We start from the raw sequence: 20327 nt of genomic DNA, 5'->3' as shown, positions 1-20327 counted from the left end.
TAATGCTCACCTGTTCCTTGATGTCCTGTAATTGCTGTTCAAGTTTCTCTATATCGCTGAGAGTTTTGTCGATGCTTTCGTTGTTTATAAGGCATTCTCCGCTGCCGATCACTTGCTTGCTGGTCGCTGGTTCTTCTTCAGGGTCGCTCTTTACTTCGGATATGTTACCTTTACGTTATAGCATAAACTACAGTGAGTATAATATTGTAGAATAATTTTATAATTACTTAAAATAATGCAAGCCACGCTAATGATAATGTATTATAAAGCAATTGCTTTAAAAATACATGTTTCATTTTTTTTCTCCACATTCTTAAAGTGGACTTGCAAGAATTGATAAATGATATTATACAAATAACTACTGTAGATGTAGCAAACTTTCTGTACATTTCCATGTGTTCATACGCACATAAACATCCCGCAGTCTATTTATAATGAATCCTTTAGCCTTGATACTTGCAGTTTACATTAATATGAAAGCCGCAGCGTATCTCGTTTCAAAAAACTTCGATCAATGAATTTGAAATATTAATTTCAACATATTGTAAAAATAAAAATGTTTTTTCATTCTAATGCAATCTTTGCGAGACTCTGTTTTCTAACGATACCTGAAGTGTTGATACCCTTAACATAAGTGACATCCCCTCCGCCTCCGCAGCAGACGGACAACGGCACCATGTGTTGAATTTGAGCTCTGCACTGGACGCATTTTTTCATAAGGGCTGCACAGCCTTCGCATGCACACATGTGTCCACAGGGTCGAAATAGTACTCCAGCTTTGCGATCCGAACACACGACGCATTCCTCGATCTACAAACAAACGGATTTTTTACTTCTTTTCTCAGTTCTACGGAACAATTTTGTTTGTGCTTCACTGCTGGTATTTTTCTTTTTATTAACTTACAACTTCGATACACTGCTCGTTTCAATTTTTATTCCTATCAGAAAATTCAGTAAAACGATTTTTACAACAAAAATAAACACCAGTTTTATTTTTACGAAATAATTGCAATTATATATTTGCTAAAAGTCAGAAGTATTTAATTCCGTGTTAAATATTGATTGGAACTATATTGTACTCCAATATATTGTTGCTTCTTTAATTTTATATTATCCTAGAGAGCGTTTGGAATTGTTTCTATGTTCGTAGAAATATATAAAATTGCATGGGAAATGAGTTTGCGATATTCTGGATAAACGTGAAGGATTTGAATGCGGAAACGCGTTGGATGCACACCTTCATTCTCGTCAGAACGTTTTCCCTGCAAATCAGACACTTCTTCACCCGCGGCGCACAAGTGTTGCAACAGGCAACATGTCCGCAGGGGTTGAAAAGCATTTCACGTTTTCCATCTGAGCAGACCAAACACTCGTCGATCGTGGCTGATGGCGGAGTCGTTCCAATACTGTGCCTGAAAATATAATTACATTTAAATGTTGGATTTTATAGTCGATGGATAATTCTAATCTATTCATTATTTAGAATTATATTGAAATAAAATAAATAACAGCATTTTAGGTCTCAGATTGCTTAAATAAAAATTCACTAATCCTATCGGGATTTTTAAAAGTGCTCTGAATATTTCTCTGAGATTTAGAATTGCCACGAAGCTACAGATTAGGGTTACTAACGACTCTCTGTCCTTGTGGCAAGTAGTTAGTGTTTTGCAGAGGTTTGGGTCCGGGCATAGGTCAAGGGGCGTTTGTCCCTTCTTGTTCTTAAGTCCCAGGTCAGCACCGTGGGCAGCCAGGAAGCAGGCGATGAAGGAGCTGCTCTTCTTGTCCAACCCCTGTGCCCCTAAACAAATCAGGAGACGTCCGACGTCCTGGACATCCTGCAGCTGCCGCAGCTGCGATAACGTGTGATAACGCAGAGCCTCGTGCAGAGGTGTGTCACCGTCCTTGTCCGCGACGTTTAGGTTTGCACCTTCGCGCACCAACAGCTGTGACAAAATTTATGATTGTTGATTAATTGCTCAACGTCCATGCAGATTTCATCCCCTAACTCACGCGAGTTCCATTAACTGTACAATGTCTCATACGGATTGGTAATGAGCTCTCAATTAATGCTATAGTTTCTAAGGGTGCAAGAAGATGAAACAAATCTTTCCGAATTCTTTACGGGAGAAGTTGTAAATTTTTTGGAGTAATTTTTTTTGCGTTCGAAAGGCAGCACTTTCAGGTAGTACTCAGAACATTTCTTCTTGCGGAGTCGTAGTTACGTTTTCGAAAATAATTTTTGAAACGTACACGAACGATCTGCGTGTGCTGCCGCTCGACAGCGAGGTGCAGCGCGGTCTGCAGATTGACGTTCTGCAGATCGAGGTCAGCTTTCCCGAAACGTGCCAGCTGTTCCGCGACTTCCACGTGGTTGTTCAAGGCGGCCAAATGAAGAGCCGTGTACCCATCGTCCTTTTTCTCATCCACCAGCCAGGGTCGAGGAAGTTTCGACAGCAGCACCCGCATAGCACTGCAATTAAAACAAAAAGGAATTTAGTTTCGGTTAGTTCGAGCATTCGTTGGTTTGGTTCAACAGCAATTGAACAAAAAGAAAATCGCACAGCAATCGTTCTTAGCTTACTTTAAAGGGTGAAGTCTCTACTTTCGACATCCCTACGTTGCACGTCCTAAAAAAATTATACTGCTCTAAAAAATTGATGTATAATACCCTATTGTACGAAACTGTAGTATCATCAAATCTTAAGTGGAGGATCCTTAATGTCCGACCTTAACATTCTTTTCTGTATTTCGATGCTTGCTTTATTACGAAAAGCGCTCGTCATTAAGAACTGTACTTTTACAAAATTTTCGAAATCGATGGCCACTATGAAGTTGAAAAAATCATAGCAACAAGAAAAGAAGTCGAACGGTGATTAAAGCAAGCCTATTTCAAAGCTCAAGGACTCTACTTTGACAGAGCCTAAGGTATTTTTCAAGTTGCTTAAACGTTAAATCGTTGACAAACGATTTCAGAGAAGGCGACCCGGAAATCAGCATTTTCGATTGAAAATGCAATATGGATTTGTTATTGGAAGCCGCGTAATCAATTATCCGACAAACGTTTGTAATTCGACGCCATATTATTGCCTCGCATTAGCGACGATCGGCGCAGCTAACCGATGATAAATCACACGAAATCAAACAGATATATTCGTCATTTAGGTATTTTCCTCATCGATCGCCGCGGCACGCTCCGTTTGCCGAAATCCTTTCGGTTTATAATTGCCCCATCATTAACACTGCCGTCTATTGATTAACAAACACCCGAAGCCTCTGATTGGCAGAATTCAGAGGCCTCCAAAATCGTTTAATTAATTTTTCAAAGCTCCCCATCATTAATCCTCGACAATCTAGCAAATAATTCAATTTCTGGAATTCAGATTATGTGAATAAAATATATATTCTTCACAGAAAATTGTTCTTCAACCCTTACGACGCCATTATAAATATTGGAAAAATATTTAAACAATTTTCAAAGGGAATATACGGGCGAGAATCTCGTTGGTGGATTTCGCGCTTATGTTCGCATATTTTGAAAATTAGGGTACCGAGGGCGAATCGGGATGCGTTACACGATAGAACAATGCTAAACGAGTAAACAACATTTTCGTTGTTTTGCTGGGAACGTTAAAACAAAGCCTGGCCGAATATTTTCCGCGGGACTTCCGGGTCAGTTAATCAATTTACGGCTATCGACACAATGGCGGCCGCTCTCGATCCCTTCTGAATATTTATACCAATAAAATCGGCCGATTCGCGGCCCGTGATTGCAGTTGCAGTTGCACCCGACCGTTTCCCGGGCTCGCCTTAATATAATAAAAAAAAAAAAAAAAGGGAAAAAGAGAAAAATACGGCGGGCCGGGGCGCCGTAAAATTTTGATGGTCTTCCCGGCGCGAACCGGCAGACGTAAAACCGTGTAACGGCCCCGAGAAATCGAATAAAATGGCGGACGAGGGCTGTTAGGCGACGGGCAAATCGATCCCACGCGATAAAACGACAATTATACCGAAACCGGCCGCGAGTAATCGACTGTTTGCGTTAATCGGGCAAACAGTATTTTTCTGTTTGAGCCGGCTGACCCGATCAATTTGCTTTCCTTATTGTTCGAACTATTGATTGGGACCGCGAGCATGCAAATATTATCGTTCAGAAAATAAATGTCGGAGCGCAACGGCCGATTCCGGATGAATAAATAATTATGGACGCGTTCCAATTTGTTTCGCTTTAATCAGCAATTTTAGAGTAACACCGTTTTCGAAGCAATCGTAACTTCGTGAGACAAAATCGTACAGCGATCGGATTTAACTCATTTTAAAGAGCGAAGTCTCTACTTTCAACGTCCTCGATCAATCATTGTTAGGAAATTTTTCCGCGTCTTGGGTAATTGATTTTCGTAAACTACCCCCGCGATTAAAAATCGACTGTCAAAGTATCGCTAATATTTGAGAAAGCATATTTTCCTGTAAAAAAATCATACAACAATGAATCTTGGCTTATTTTGAAGCTCAAAACCTCCGCTATAATCACCCCTAGGCACTTTGCTCTCTACGATTTTTTCTTGCCCGGGAAAATCGAATGTTGCATACGCTGGCGACGGAGATCTGAGGGAAGTAGAGTCGAGCTGCATTTTTGTCGAACGCTACGCAGCCTGATGCAATTGAAAATGTATTTAAGGAACCAAGGTGGCAGGGGCACGAGCAGCTGAGAGAGAGGGAGAGAGAGAGAGAGCAGGTAATTTTAATAGACAGCTCCTAGATTTGAAACAAGTTTCGCAGTTTAGCTGGAAAACGGTAGCTGACGGTTATCGAATGTGTACGTGACAAGTCGAAACACGTGCACCGTTTCACGACAAAAACATATGCACGTCTGTTGCATCCCATCCCCTCCCCTGCTGTGGTGCAGCCTCGAGGAGGTCCTCGAGGGGGACAGCTGTCACGTCTCTTTCCGCCTATGGCCTCAAGAAAACTCGGTCCATGGGGTCCGAGTCGGCGCAACCATGGCCGAGGGAACGTGGCCGCTCGTGGAAAGGAAATCCTCTCAAATTGGAGACGTCTCCAGAAATTAGAGCGTTATGCAATCGGTCCAGGAATATCCGCTTCCCAAACACTGACGCATTTATTTAATTCAACGACGGACAACCGACGGTGCATTTCCTCCGCGAGAAGTTCCGGTTCAAGAATTTCCACGGAACTCCAAACATTTTTCTTCCGACCCGGACTAGCATAAATTTGAGGATCGAAGGTCTACTCTTCGTACAAAGCCCTTAAAACTGAAGTACGTTTTTTTTTATAAGCGTCTCATTGCTCTTAGAATAACAGAAAGCTGAGATGGGTTTTGGTTTTCAAGTTTCGAGACCTCAAACCCTTCTATCGAAGTTGAAATATTCTTTTGACGACTGTATCCGGTATGAAAATGAAGATTGACATCCACCCTTCGCGACAAGCCCTTGACGATCAAGCTGCGATTTTTTACAAGCGCGTCAGCGCGCTTCGAACAAGCGGAAGCTGAAAACGATACTTTTTCTTGAATTGTTGACTTCGAACTTTTACGTCGGGCTTAAAGAATATCTCGCATGACTGAAACTGCCATGAAGTAGAAGATCGATGTCCGCCCTTCGCAACGTCACCGTAAAAGTCGAAGTAACATACTGAGTGGTGTTGGTAATCGCGGTCGAAGCATCGTCGGCAGCGAAACGACGGTTCCGTCGGTGATTCGTCGAGTTGTTTATTAAAATCGATGAAGGCATATTGTCTCGTTTGCAGAACTGCTTCGTCCTTGGAGCGAAGTGCACTTTAAAGTCGGCGTCCGAGCAAACATGGCGGTAACGCGCGGGCATCGTTGCGCAATACGCGCATAAATTAGCGCGATTGAGCGAGTTAGCGGCGGATTAATTGATAGAACATTTTCTGGTCCGGGATCGCAATAATATCGTGGTCCCCGTGACGTCACCCGCTGCTCGGTCGCTGCGGATGACACCTGTATGACGTATCTTCTGCCGTGGTACGTGTTGTGACGCGCTCAAATATCGAACATGTCGCTGTCACACGGTGTCTCGTTCTGTTAGATGCGAGCCCGTGACATGCACAACCGTACGTCGCATCGTGTTGCAATTTGCTCGACGGCGAATGCTAGATAAACCGGCGCCCTGCCACTCTCCAACTATCTATCGACTTTCCTCCGACTTCCCGCCATTTTTTTTTTCGATTCGAAACCGTCGCCGTACTACTCGTACAACACTCGATATACGGTTTCGTCGTCGTAAAAGTCCGCAGCGAATTTCCCATTTTGGTTCGGCCAAAGGTACAATATTTGAGATTTTATGGGCTCGCTGGACAGAGGACATTTCAATTTACAAGTTTACGCCGATCTCAATCGTTACAAAAATATTCTAAGCTGCCTACAAAGGCTTGATGTAAACGATCGTAGAAAAATAATCATTTTCAGCTTACTTGCGTTCAAAATACAGTAACGCCATTGTAAAAAATCGTACGTCAATTCTCGAGAACTCGTTACAAAGGGTAGACTTTAATCTTCATAAACGTACCAGTTTCAGTCGTAAAAAAGATATTGCGATCTTTCCAGAATTGCATTATAACAAATGTGAACAATTATGCACTCAAGAGCCAATTCTTGGACGTTAGCGATCGCAACATTCAATTTTCTAGTATCAATGAAATCTTACAAATACATCAGCACTTGGATGTATTAAACTAGGATCTTCAAGCTTCAAAATGAGCTAAAATAGATCCTCATCCCATAATTATTGACGAAGTTATACCAAATCAAACATTCCAATTAATAACTTCCAATCCATAAATACTAGGTTCGCTTCCTCCCCCTACTGACTCGCCAGAAATCGTCTTAACAAAAACAGCTTCCTGGAGTGGAAACTAGAATCTTTACCCGTGAAAATAAGTATAATTAGACCTCCATCCAATCACTGTTTCCGGAATTAAAGGAGCTCAAACATTCCCACCACGTTCTATTTAAAATCCTGAAGGGTTAAATCCTTTCCCCGTGGCTGCAACAATGTTTCCCGAAATTCCGGTGTTTCTGCGAATGCACGGTGCATCGCGTGGCCAGCGTGCATCCAGATCTGGGCAATGAATGGCTCGGTTCAACATACTCGCGCCGATACTCGAATCTCGGCGTCGCCGTCGTATCGGTATCATCCTACACGTGTGCCCGACCTTACATGTGCATTATATGCATACGTATATCGCGCGTTCAGTGAGTCACTGACAAACGGGGCATCATCGCAGGGTCTGCGGCAGCACTCTTCTGCGCTCGGTGCACTGTTCCGCCGGTCTCTGCTCGATCGCGAGTGACTCAGTCGCGTAGTGCTAAATATAATTGACACAGTGCAACCTGGGCCCCGACAAAACACTTCGATCCGCATCTGCGATCCGCGGTGAGATTTTCTCGCGGGCAAATTAGGCTCGTCGGCGAGACGCACCGACACATATACACCGATGTCCCACGATCTTTCTTTTCTTGTCTACGACATCGGCGATCCACCGTGATGGTCCAGTGAATGGACGCAGTGATCCATTTTTCTATCGACCCGTCCCGGGAATTCTAGATTATGGCCGTTACCGAGCTCCAGTTCCGCAGTGATCAAGTTTGAGCCGGTTGGAGCTTATGATTGCACCTTAGACGAGTCGAAAGGGGAGGATTCGAGCTTTCCAACGAGCCTAAGTACGTTCCTATTCGATTATTTTCGGCGAAGCAAGTATTGGTTAAAGATAACCCTTCTTACACCCGGATTTAGTCGCTGGGATACATGAGATACGATTTCTCGTTGTTTAAAAATTTTATATGTTGGCGCTGCTTAGGCCTTTTGAGCTATATTAAACAGTCTTATGATTTTTTTCAACACTGTTATAATTGGATAAAGTTTAAAATGTTTAATTTTTAGATATATGATTATCTTGCACTTTCTCGCTGATATGTTTTGTTTAAAAACATCCTCAGAAAAAAGAACTTCTGCTCATTAAAAATGGAAACTCTTCCCTTTAAAATTAGACCAATTAAACAATTCTCCAACATCTTCTCGGCAAGCTACGATAGATCAAATATCATCTTGTTCGATCGATCGACAATTTCGATTAGACTCTCCGGGATTACTATGATCATTTTGCAGTCTACCTCAACGAAAGCAACGTAAACGTTTAAGATTGCACAATATTCTCACATTGTCATACTTGTCGCAGCGTTCAATATTTACTTAAATTTCCCCTAATTTTTATCTCCCATCTTCGAGCATAAATTACATTTTCTGCAGTTTGTTGGCAAAAATTCAAGTCACCCGGTATAATTAATGAGAGTCTAAACAATGAAAGAAACCGTCGCAGAGAAAGAATTAATAACGCCGGATGAAACAGCAGACTCGCGCGAACATCTTTGTCTCGCACCATTCCGAAGATCCTCATGAAATGCACGCAAATGCATATACATAGTTGCATACAGTTGCAGTAGACACGTGAGTGTCTAAAGTCCAACGAGGTAAACGTCCCTATTCGCGGCTATGCTCTTATTGTCGGCCAATTGTGTGCCTCTCTTATTAAAAACCACAAACTGACATTCAAGGCTACGATACATTTCCAATCCGTTCAGGATGTATCTCATAACGCAACAATTCGCAAAACATTTAGAAAGCAAACTCGTTAAGGATCAATTTGTGTTTCTAATAAAATCTTTGGCAAGTTGCAATAATCACTCTGTTACTGAATTAGAATCTCAATAAACGTCGGTGTAGAGTTTTCGGTGAAAAATTAAGTTACAAATTAAACCATAAATTAAAATTATTATCGTAACGGAGTTCTCGGTAAGTAATATAATTAACGTTAATACGGCTCGAGAGCAGCTAGCTTTCGTTAAAATGTCTACCCGATTAATGAAATCGCCTGTTATCACCGGCGAGCACGATAATTGCTTTCGACGCTAAATTAATTTAAAGGTCAGCGTAACATCTCGAGTAAACAAATAGATACAGCGAAACCCTAAATCGCGGAACGGTTTATCTCGTGGATTCCATTTATCTTCGTACGCTCGCATGCGTCTTCCTCCGGAGTGAGGAGATTGTTCCGAAGTTTTCGGATTTCCTATCAGTCATTCGCGCGGAGGAGCCGGTTCGATCAGGGTCCCGCGTGATAAATAAACCTTCAATTTCGCGTTCCGTGCCTTCCTGTCCATCAATTCTTCAATTCTTCAATTCCTGGCCCCGCGAGCGTCGGATAAATTCCCGAGGAAAGAACAATCCTCCCTGCCTCCTTCATGATCGATAATTCATTAAACAACAGCAGCCCAGAGAAATATATTCTCTCACGGATCACTGGGAAAATGTTGCAGCCACTTTTCTCTTCATAATAATTTCCTTTTCTCCGCATTCATTCAAACAATTATTGGAATCATTTCAGCAATTCCCAGACAATTCTCTCCAACGTGAATTCTAATCATTTCTGCATCACCTGTAATTATTATAGAACGTTTTAAACGGCTCGAAAAGTTATTTGTCAAATTGATAATAATTTTTCAAAACTTGTTCCTGAAACGAACTCCGATTAACGCGCTCGTATGTTACGAAACGGTCCGAAGAACAGTTTAAAGAATCGTTCGAGAAATTGATAATGATGTTTGGGGATCGAACGGCGAGGTTGCCGAAACAATAATATCGATTTCGTCGGCGAGATTCGAGCCAGCAAACGACCGGAGCGTGTAAATCGGTTGACTGGGCCGCGCGTTTCCTATTGATTCGCGATTTGTTTAGTGGAAAAGGTGAATTAGGGATCGGTTAATGGAACTTTCAACGATGCACAACCGTCGACATTGTCAGTCGACACTGGCAATCCCCTCGTGGCTCTGTTGTTAAATACGCTTGATTTGCTACGGCTAAAAAGACCCGACCGGCCATGGACCGTGATTGCATTGCCGCTGCAATTACACTCTTAACGTCGTTCACCGTTTTCCAACAATTTTTGTAACAACTTTCCCAGGATATTATCAACCTCCATTTCTCGCAAAATGTTTATATTACAATTTCAAAGCGAAACCAATTTTTGTTTCTTCGCGCTCCACCTCTCCTCGATTTTACAATTCATTTTTCTATCACTCGAATAAATAAGTTATCATCGATCATCGTATTTCATTTCTGTAGAGTACACTGGGTAGGCGTGGCTTTGTTTAAGACCACTCTTAGCGGGCGTGGCTTCATTGCTCTCAAGCACAATTTCATGTCAAAGATATTCAAGTGCATACGTCGTACAGATTATTTGAAGTTCGATTGATAGGCAGTACGGCGGTGTTGATATTGATGGTGAGGAGAGTACCTGAACGAAAACTAAATCACAACTATCAACTAATTCCATCCGCGGAGTTCTGGCTCCGTGTAGAGGCGGGACGGAATGGAGGAGAGACCGAACATGAGGAAAAAGCGCCACGGGGGTGGAGGGAGAGGGCAAGAAGCACTTCAATCGCAGCACTTTGGCTCGAGCCGCGTAATTTATGCGTTCAATACCCGACCGCGGCACCCGGCCAGCCATTCCGGCTCTCGGAAAAAATATATTAATTCCGGACTCCTTTAAAAGTTATTGCAAAAGGAGTTGGTTACGCGGATGGCGAGCGGCGGGGGGTGGCAACCACGAACTTTTCCGCGACGTAAATGACTTCCGTGTTGAAATATGACGACACCGTGGACAAATCACAGGTGCGACTGCGAGGGAACGGACGGTTGCTCTTCCCGCGGCTACGCCTATGCGCGAAGTCGACAAAGACGGCTTCGCACAACTTCTTTGATGGTTTAGAGGCTTTATTGTTTATAATTAGATAATGGTTCAAAGTCGTGAGATTGTCACGCTGAATCTACACCCTCGAAAGCCACGCCCGCGAGCTAGCCACACCCCCAAACGCCTCCCTACTTTAACACTCCGCTGTCACACTTCATACGCGGCACTCGCATGTCACGCTCCGAGCCGGTTCCAGTTTCAAACAACTGTCACTCAAAAACTAGCCATGCCATCGAGACCGAAAAATTGGAGAACATAATTTGGACGTCCTAGAACATCGTGGCTTTTACTAGAACTCGATATCTTTCCCCCAAGTGTATCGAATTAATTGTCAAGTTTATGCTTCTCATGAAAGTATCACTTTCTCGAAGACAAAGAAACGTGAGACACGTTGGCACAGTATGACGAGCTCAAGCACACAAGGTTTTTATAAAAATGATCTTTGCTTGGAAAAGAAACCTGCAGCCACACCCGGTAACAATAAGTACACGTCACCCAGTAGCGTCGCATTAATGCTGATCCAGGTGAGTCTAACGATCGTCGGTTGAAAAACAGAATTACCCGGAACAGAATCGAACAATACCGGGCCGGAGATGGAAAAGGAGGAAGAACCCGGGGATCAAGAGGGAAACAACGTCTTTACGCGGCGTTGTCCTTATAAAGCAGCTGGTAATTCTCACGTTATCAGCGAGATTACCAGGGGGAACCGGGAGGACCTTAAATAAGATCTTAAAATACAGAACGGTAATCCTCGAGACGCCCGGGCGACGTAACATTTTCATTTCACCGAAGCCTCCCCACCCTTGCCCCCCCCCCCACCCCCCCCCCCCCCCCCCCACACCAGGCACCTCCTCTCCGGAGCCATTCAGCTCGCGGTGAACTCCAATTTTCTATTCGCATGACTTTTTCGCGCGGGAGCCGTGTTGTCCAGCAACGAGATGAAAGCTCCGAAGCCGGGCTCGACCTATTTCTCATCGTAACGACTCGACGGAAACGAGAAACGGCGAGGGATGTTGCGTTATTTTCGAATAATGAGTTTGTTTGCGTCGCCAGCCACGCGTAACTGCAGCGGCTCTTCGCTTTTGGATGACTTGAGTAGGCGGTGCCTCCCGCGGCCCCCCGCGGCGACGTCTTTGCTTTGCGATTCATTGCTTTCTTTCGCCGCGAAAAACGCTAATGGACGTTTCGAATTAATATCCGCCTCTTCGCTTCGAGTTTACGTTAATTAACTGCACTCGTTGCCCCCGAATGCATACGCCATTGCATTTCGTTTCTCTGATCTCCTGCAACGAGTGAACTCGAAACGGAGATTTAAAACTATTGCACATCGGCTTTTACAGGTTTTAACAAACCAATATGATAACAAACAATGCGCGCGCTCGTCTTTGTTCGAAAAATAGCTAATTTTAGGGGAACGGTGACCGAGCTTAATGAGTCTGAAAAGCCGCGGCGGGGGAGGGAGCGCTTTAACGTTTCATTAAAGCAACGTTGAACCATTTCCCGGTGATTCTCTGGTTATAGAAACACGGACAAACTCCGTCCGGCCGATGTGTGTATCGGGTTACGAGTTCGCCGTTGAAAATAGCCTTTACCCGCGTTAGTGGCGCGTCGGTTAAAGACTTAAGGGCAGCCCGTGGCTGTCTCAGAACTTTATCTAATCATCTTTGCGTCGTGCATACAGCGAGAACGCAAAAAACAAAAATGTATAACGCGATTCGTTCGAGAGGATTCATCACGGAGACCAGAGACATCGCTTCACCCCTTTGCGGCGCATGCCAAATTCAACTTCTCGCTTTTGCAGGGCGCATCAAACTCGGACTTCCTCCTTCGCGGTGTATACGAAACTCGACTTCCCCGTTAGCAGCGTATTTTATGTACTCGACGCTAAATGACTTCGAAGAAACTCAGCTTTTGGACACGATGCTTGTGTAAGACGATGCTTGTGGAGGACGGGCGCGGACGCTTCCTAGAGCGTCGCGACGCTGTTCTCCATTCGATGCCGAGGAGGAATCCTTCGGCTCTTGCGTCGCGACGTCTCCGCCCGTATCTAAAATTACTGGCAGCAGCCGAAGACGATGCATTCGCATTCGGTCCGGTGAGCCGTGCGAAAACGAGAGCCACTACAGGCTTACGGCCTAATACAGCCCCTATTTTTGGAGCGTCGCGCTGACGCCACGGCAGAGACAACTTTCCGCAAAAGAAAATCGACGTTTCTTACCCTCCTCTGCCCCCCCCCCCCACCCGCCATGCCCTCCGCGCACCTCCGCCTTTCTTAACATTCTGACCTCGGGAATTATTATCGTCGAACCCCTCTCCATTTCTCCAATTACGATTGTAAAGAATGCCATTGAATTTTTCTGCGGCATTGTTATAAATAGAAACATTGCCTCGATCAATTGTTAACAAGCTCTTCGCTATTTTTCGATACCCTAACTACAGGCATCAACCCCTTCCTCCCTTAATCAATTAAAGTGAAGTCACACTGCTTGCAATTTTTAAAATCTTAATATCGTGCTTTATAAAATTGCAGATTAAGATCTAGGATACAGATGAAAATAAATTATGTTCATGAATGTGCAATCGCTTTACGTCAACCGTATGATAGGTAGTCAATGCGCTCGTGCCCGTCCGCCCTTCCACATATCCAGCATTATTTATGTACAATGATATTTTAAGTTGAATATTTGGCAACCACTTCTGGCGGAAGAACGAAACTCGTTTGCATTCCACGCTTATCATCTCATCTGCAATTTCGTACTCGAAATAGCCTACGCGTGATCATACTGGTCGAACTTATTGCTTTACGATGTAACTACCATAAAGATCTAATTATCGAAAGCCAGAACAAAATTAAATTAGAATATTGTCAACGCTTTTCGTAGTTTTGCAGCAATGAATTTAAAGGAATCGTTCGTACTGAATGCAAAAACCACCCCCGTCGTCACCAGAAATGGCGGGAACCCGTCAAATTCAAATTTCGCTCTAGTTTCAGCATTGAAAAAAAATGGCGTCGCGCAGAGCTTCAAAGGACAATAATTATCCGCCACGGTAAATCCCCGCCGGAGACTTCCGTTAACATTGAAAAATTAAGCTAGGTCGCTGCATAAATTACCATAGCTCGCGACGCAGTAAAACTGTCAAACGACACCATTAACCCCTAACGTCTTTTATACGCTGGCATTTTTCTGTTAAACAGCCCCCCCCCCCCCCCCCTGGCAACGTGCTTACTCAAAATAACTAAATTGATCCCATTAAACTCCCTTAAACTACCACTTTATGGCCGGTGTCGCGAACACCTAATGAAACGTGTATCTCAAACTGATAATAAAATGGTAGCACGCCTTGGTAGTATCCTGGCCGCGGGGCGTGCCAGTGCAACCTCCCCATAAAAAATCTCTACGGAATAACAATTACATTTACACCTTGTTTAATTTGTAGCAGGGACGAGTTCGAATCGGCAGAACTCGTGTTCGAAGCGCTGGCGAGCTGGCTAGCAAGATCGTTTGTCGCAAGTATTATTTATAGAACGTTATTTGCAGCAATAACGTCGCTGGCCAGTCTCCAGCACTTGTACAATGTAGTGTTAAACGAGCAATTAATAGTTATTCTTTTTGGAAATTGGTTTCGGCAAATTACTGTCGTCATCCATAGACTTTTAACAACTTTCTTTATGCCATCCCATCCTCTGCTAATAGAAGAGCAATTTTTGTACGTAACACGTTCTTCTGGTTCTATTAGTTTGTTAGTTATTTTGGAAAACATATGACAGATTCCCTGACTTTATGTGTTCATTTTGTACACAAAGTCTACACGAGTCTTAGCTACAAAATTCCTAGATGTATATGTCCTGTGCTATCAGGAAGACCACCTCGTCCACAAATCCCACAATAATTCCTACAAGCTGGCATTCATCAGAATGGCAGCGGCACGAAAACGACAATTCAACTGCAATTTGCAACAAGTACCAACAGATTCTGTTCTCTCTTTGCTTTTCCAAGAGGCCAGACGTCAAGCACCTGACCATAATCCACCCCATAACAAATACTAGCTCTAGAGCTCATTATAAAGAGCTCGTCCAAAGCCATCTTGAAACTTCAGTAACCCATAAACGAATCTCCAAAAGATGTAACATCCCTACACCGACATCACTCCCCGTTCAACGACGTCGGGACGCATCCTATGCTCTCTGTACGTCTTTGTAAGGCATGGTCTCGCCCAAGAAGAAGAATCACGCAGAGAGGGTCGGCAGGGGGCTAGGTGGGGTCGAGAGAGAAAGAGAGAGAGAGAGAAAGAGGGAGAGTGAGAGAGAGAGAGAGAGAGAGAGAGAGAGAGAGAGAGAGAGAGAGAGAGAAAGAGAGAGAGACAGAGGCCTGGGTAAGTTATCACTCGAGTCTGGGCCAGGAATAGTCGCCATGTGGTGGCAGCCGTGGGACTGACTATTTTCGGGTAAAGACAAATTTGGCGCGATGCGCTGCGAGGGAGCGGAGCTGAGCCGAGCCGGCACAGCTCGCGGTAGACTCAAGTGTAAGCTTACATGTGCCTTTGGGGGGCGACGAACACGCGGAGGCCAATGGGATCGGCGCGGCCATTTTTAGAGGACTCCGCGAGGCAAAGCGTGCTCTGAAACCGCTGGTAGCATTCAGTTTGAAGCAGCCGGCCGGTCAGGAGCCTTTCCTCTTCGTTTCGTCTCGCGATCAGCAGCGATCATCATCCTGCAATTTGCTCAGCTTTAGTCCAACCGATCTTTAAGTCTGACTAGTGAATTCTAACCAGGCGGCTGGTGATAACTTATCAGTGGATTACGCAACCCCAGGTACTACAAGTGACCAGACTCATCAGGGGAGATCCTAAGCCGGGCCACTGTTCCGTGCTTCCTTACTTCCCATAGTGAATGCGACGTATGGAATGTAAAGAAGTATGGAGCTGCGCCCAGGTGACCATCTATCTCCAAACTCTCTGACAAGAACATAGTTGCTGCAACAGAAAATTCCCGCGGTTTATCGTCGAAGGACACCTAGCTGGACTACGAAGTCCAGGGAGCGGAACCTTCGCGAAGAAAGTGGCAGACCCTATCCCGGATGGGCCGAACGGGGTATTTTTGGTTCGCAAGAGGATTGCGTTAGCGTTAGGGTATCCGCTGGCAGCCGAGCTCAAGTCAGAAATAGACGGCTCTCCATGGGTTCGAGCGTCCATGTGGACGATCCTGATCGCTATTTACTGACCTGCCGTGACTACCATGTGGTCGCCAGCTTTATTTAAGGCTCCCAGACGCCGAGCCGGATCGCATGCGCTAGATTTTATTCTTGCAGATGGAAGAAGACTCCAGTGAGAGGGAAAAGTGTTTCCAGAATAATTGGAGAGAGGGTAATCCTCCTGTAACAATTTTTCTCTGTAAGTAGTTCCCGGATTCCAGATTGGAAGTGCGATGGTCACGTGAGGGTTGCTTGGGTAAGTGAGAATTCTCTGTTTAAAATCCCCGCCTAAATTTAGGATCTATAAAATTTAAAAAATCGTCACTTCTGTAGATTTTATAATTGCATTTTATTCTGCTAAATTTTTCAGTTCTACTATGTTTGAATTAATTTTTCAGTTTTGCCACATTCTTGTTAAGTTCATGACTTTGCTATGTTCTTATAAAAGATGCAATTTTGCTATGTTTTTTTAAGGTGTGATATTTCTGTATTCTTTTAAGGAGCGTAATAATGCTATATTCTTCTAAGGGGTGGAATCTTTCTATATTCTTGAAGGAGGACTAATTGTGCTTGTTTGATGAAGCGTATAATTTAATATATTTTGGTCAATTTTATTGCAGGTAGAATGGGAACAGGAAGCCAAAAGAAGATCGTCTTTCGACGAGTCAAAAATAGGACGTGCGTTCGGACGCCGCCATGTTTCCATAAATGAGTTCTCCGGTTACAAGATCTATATCCGGTCCATGCCGACAACCGGAGGATCGGAAGTCACAGTACAACAGGAAGATTTTTACTTCGTTCAAGATTTCAAACGTAATCTGATCCTGAAGTTACTGCAATGTATTCTAACATCCTGTATAAATAATATGTATAAATAATAATTAAATATCTGCTGATGCGTTATTCTTTACAAGTATTCAATGTACATAACAACAGTTGAATCATAAATGTATTGTTAACAGTAGATCACAAAATATTGTATCAATCTCGATTCAATTACTCCAAATAAGTCGCTGAACACTTTACTATCACTGTACCCTATATCAATAAATTTATATCTTATTTTTTTATATATATATATATATATTATTTATAAATTATCTGATTTGTTGAACAGTTTGTCAAAGTTAAAAATAAATGTTCCAAGTTAATCGTAAAGCTATAAAAATAGATTCATCAGGTACTGTACTTTTGAAGCCCGGGAAAACTGTTTTACCGATCATATGCATCTTTACGTGGTAAATTTGAAATTTTCAAAATTGAAGAGAAACGATTATCATAAGTGACAAACAATAAATATAATTCTAAAGTAGAAACTTGAATAAACTTATCTTCTAATTTTGCATAGGTCATTTCTTTTCAACTTTACCAATTTTGTATACTGCAACTTTCAATAATTTATATTTGTGTTAATAATTCATAAATATTCGTACCTGAAATTTATATATTTATTAATAAAATTATGTTGGTAATATGTAATTGCAGATCTCGCTTTTATCATGGATCATGTCAGTTTGCTACCGTAATTCGCCGTAGGAACCGTATCGTGGCGCTAGAAACAGTCAAAACAATAGTCTTAACCTAACCTCTAGAAAGAAGTTAATGTTTATACGTTACTAAGAGCTATAAGTTATTCCGAATTGTAAATAATCAATTATAAACTATTAATTATTTGTATAAACTATTTGTACATTTTTTTCATTGTATATAATATTTACACATGATATATGCTTTCGTGATTGTTGCGATAACCTAAAACTTGATTGTTTATTAGTACAGACAATTAAGCACGTAATGATATGTGTCAGGTTATTTCTGTTTTGTAAACATATCTGCATCAAAGCTAATAATAAACAATATCTACATTATCATAAGCAGTAAACAAGATACTCGCGTGAACGGTGTTTCGGTAAATACGTAAACAGTCGATGAAAACAACAATTACATGAATGATATCAACTATGTCGACAGAAAACAAACAAACAATGTGTTTAATAAAAGATTTAGAACTACTTGACAAATCCGAATTGATAGAAAAAATAATAAGACTAGAAGAAAATAACAAACAATTAAAGGCTACAATTAACAGGTTAAACAAAAAATCAAAACTCAATACTGCTGTTAAATCAAAAAGGCCATTTGATTTCTCAAAATGCGATAAAAGACACATTCTTCTAAAATTTTATTATCTCGGATGGGATTACAATGGTTTTGTTGTGCAAGATAGTATCAACAACACCATAGAAGACCATTTATTTGCTGCATTGACAAAAAGTTGTTGTATAGAATCTCGAGAAACTTCAAATTACCATAGATGTGGTAGAACAGACAAAGGTGTCAGTTCTTTCTCACAGGTAATTTCAATTGATATAAGAAGCAGATTAAAACCTGAAGATCGACACAAGTTAAACGAAGAACTACCGTATTGTAAGATATTGAATAGGTTACTACCTTCTAGCATAAGATGCACTGCATGGTGTCCTGTTCCACAAGATTTCTCTGCAAGATTTGACTGCAAATTTCGAACGTACAAGTATTTTTTTCCAAGAGGAAGATTGAATATAGAAGCCATGGACCAGGCAGTGAAATACGCTATAGGAGAGCATGATTTTCGCAATATCTGTAAAATGGACGTAGCAAATGGAGTCACCAATTACAAAAGAACAGTGCTCGATGCAAAAGTATTTTTGCATAGAGCAAATTTTAGAAACATTCCAGCATATGATATGTGTGAAATGAATATAAAGAGTCATGCATTCTTGTGGCATCAGATTCGCTGTTTGATGGGAATTCTATTACTTGTTGGTCAAGGAAAAGAGCAACCAGAAATTGTTATGGAACTTTTGGACATTGTTAAATGCCCTAGGAAACCACAATACAATATGGCTCATGAGTTACCATTGAACCTTTGGTATTGCGAATATGAAGGTAATGAGTGGTACAATGATAAAGAAGAACTAATGACCACGATAAAAACATTGCAGAAAGATTGGACCATGAACACAATCAAATCTGCTATGATAGAAAACATGTTGTCTGATTTAGAGACGATTATGGACTCTAATGATTTAGCTTCTCAGAGTGACTCGCTGCTTTTAGGTGTGCAATCAAGGATTTACCAACCATTAATGAAGAGAGTCACCTGTGATAGTTTGGAGACCAAGATAGAAAACTACAACAAAAGGAAAAGAAAAGAATGATGTACAATAATTAAAAGAAATGTGCAGAACATTTTAAGTCAATAAATTATACAATAATTTCCTATCCTCAATTTTAAACATTTAGACTAAATTACGTTTTTCAATGTCATTCAAAGGACACCTCGTATCTTTTGGGATGCTACATACTCGTTCAAAATTGAATCGAAAATGATTTGCGGAGTGTGCGAATGTTAAAAATGCAAATGAATTACTTACCTCGAGTTCCCATGCTTTTCTGCATTTATTCGAATCGAATATTTGAAAGGAACCCGGTGCCATTAAAATTCCCATTCTACCCGTCCGTTATTGCGTTTCCCTACGGTCACAAAGAAATCCGCGCCATTTTTGCAATTTCTCGCGCGAAATTGCAAGATATTCGTAGCGCGGGGCATCTCGGGAATTTCTTTAGGAATCCGACCGGAAGGACTAATCAAATCTATCAATTTGCGACGGGCTCTACCGCTTCAATATCCGGGGACATCTCCGGGGGAACACAGGGCGACAAAGTCTGCCACCTGGGCCACGTACCTGGCTCCATAAGAGCAGCTAAAATCGCTTTTAGGTTGTTTGCTCCTAGAGGCAATTCTCAGTGATTCCGGGGCAAAGAACTCCAGGGATAGGGTCCACCTGAGTCCAACAGGTACCTTAGGCAAAAATGGGGCATCTATGTAAAATTTTGGAACTTACAAAGGGGCTGCATAACGATGCATAAAAACTGCGCTAAACAATCAGAGATCATGGAGTTGAGACTGCAGTGTCGGTACGAACGCTCACCCTAATAAATAACTGACAGTCTAGGGAGCCGGGGTTGGGGGATGTGATCCGAGTTATGCGTGGAAACCTCGGGGCTATTCACGGCTTTCACGGTGGACCCGGATTTGCATTGCCATCATTGTCGCGATCTGAATCGGCTCCATTGTTGTTTTGACTTCCATTGTTGTTAACCCCTTGAATGGGCAAAGAATTCTAGAAGGGAATCATATCGTAGCATCTCTATCACAGTGATTTCAATATTTCGCGACTAACGAATACGCCATTTAGTTTTTTGTCTAGGTACGCATACGCGCAGCGCTTCGTTAATCTAAAATAAATTTTTCAAAAATCGAAGACTTTTTACGCACTCTATCGTGACAGGATAGTTTAACGAACC

General features: G+C 42.4%; 2 protein-coding genes across 5 annotated transcripts in view; one reads left to right on the top strand and one right to left on the bottom strand.

Annotated features, from left to right (window-relative positions):
* Positions 1–20327, bottom strand: part of LOC144473146 (E3 ubiquitin-protein ligase MIB1-like) — a 122124-nt gene that overhangs the window by 3248 nt on the left and 98549 nt on the right. Inside the window, exons 1-6 of one of the 2 annotated variants that reach the window (XM_078186767.1) lie at positions 15320–15586; positions 2251–2470; positions 1633–1943; positions 1238–1412; positions 609–810; positions 11–168 (exon numbers count right to left, since the gene is read on the bottom strand). In XM_078186767.1, coding sequence (XP_078042893.1) covers positions 11–168; positions 609–810; positions 1238–1412; positions 1633–1943; positions 2251–2466 — 1062 coding nt within the window. In that variant the 5' untranslated portion in view covers positions 2467–2470; positions 15320–15586. Of the gene's footprint in view, positions 1–10; positions 169–608; positions 811–1237; positions 1413–1632; positions 1944–2250; positions 2471–15319; positions 15587–20327 lie in introns of those variants that run through there. The other variant, XM_078186768.1, reaches the window with a different exon arrangement.
* On the top strand, positions 17578–19198 carry LOC144472427 (tRNA pseudouridine(38/39) synthase). 3 transcript variants are annotated; one of them, XM_078185507.1, is made up of 2 exons: positions 17578–18905; positions 18962–19142. In XM_078185507.1, exons 1-2 carry the CDS (start codon positions 17927–17929, stop codon positions 19015–19017), a joined length of 1035 nt encoding a protein of 344 aa, XP_078041633.1. In that variant the 5' UTR covers positions 17578–17926; the 3' UTR covers positions 19018–19142. The 3 variants fall into 3 exon arrangements, with proteins under 3 accessions (XP_078041633.1, XP_078041632.1, XP_078041634.1); XM_078185508.1 differs by having other exon boundaries at positions 18230–18331; positions 18436–19198; XM_078185506.1 differs by having other exon boundaries at positions 17578–19198.

Source organism: Augochlora pura, chromosome 7 (assembly GCF_028453695.1).
Source record: "Augochlora pura isolate Apur16 chromosome 7, APUR_v2.2.1, whole genome shotgun sequence".
Classification (NCBI taxonomy): Eukaryota; Metazoa; Arthropoda; class Insecta; order Hymenoptera; family Halictidae; genus Augochlora; species Augochlora pura.
Note: the sequence above shows the minus strand (reverse complement) of the source record. Positions and strands in the feature narration are given on the sequence as shown.

Excerpts from the sequence above, each read along its gene's own strand:
- LOC144472427 (XM_078185506.1), top strand. The coding sequence starts at position 17,927 with ATGATATCAACTATGTCGACAGAAAACAAACAAACAATGTGTTTAATA.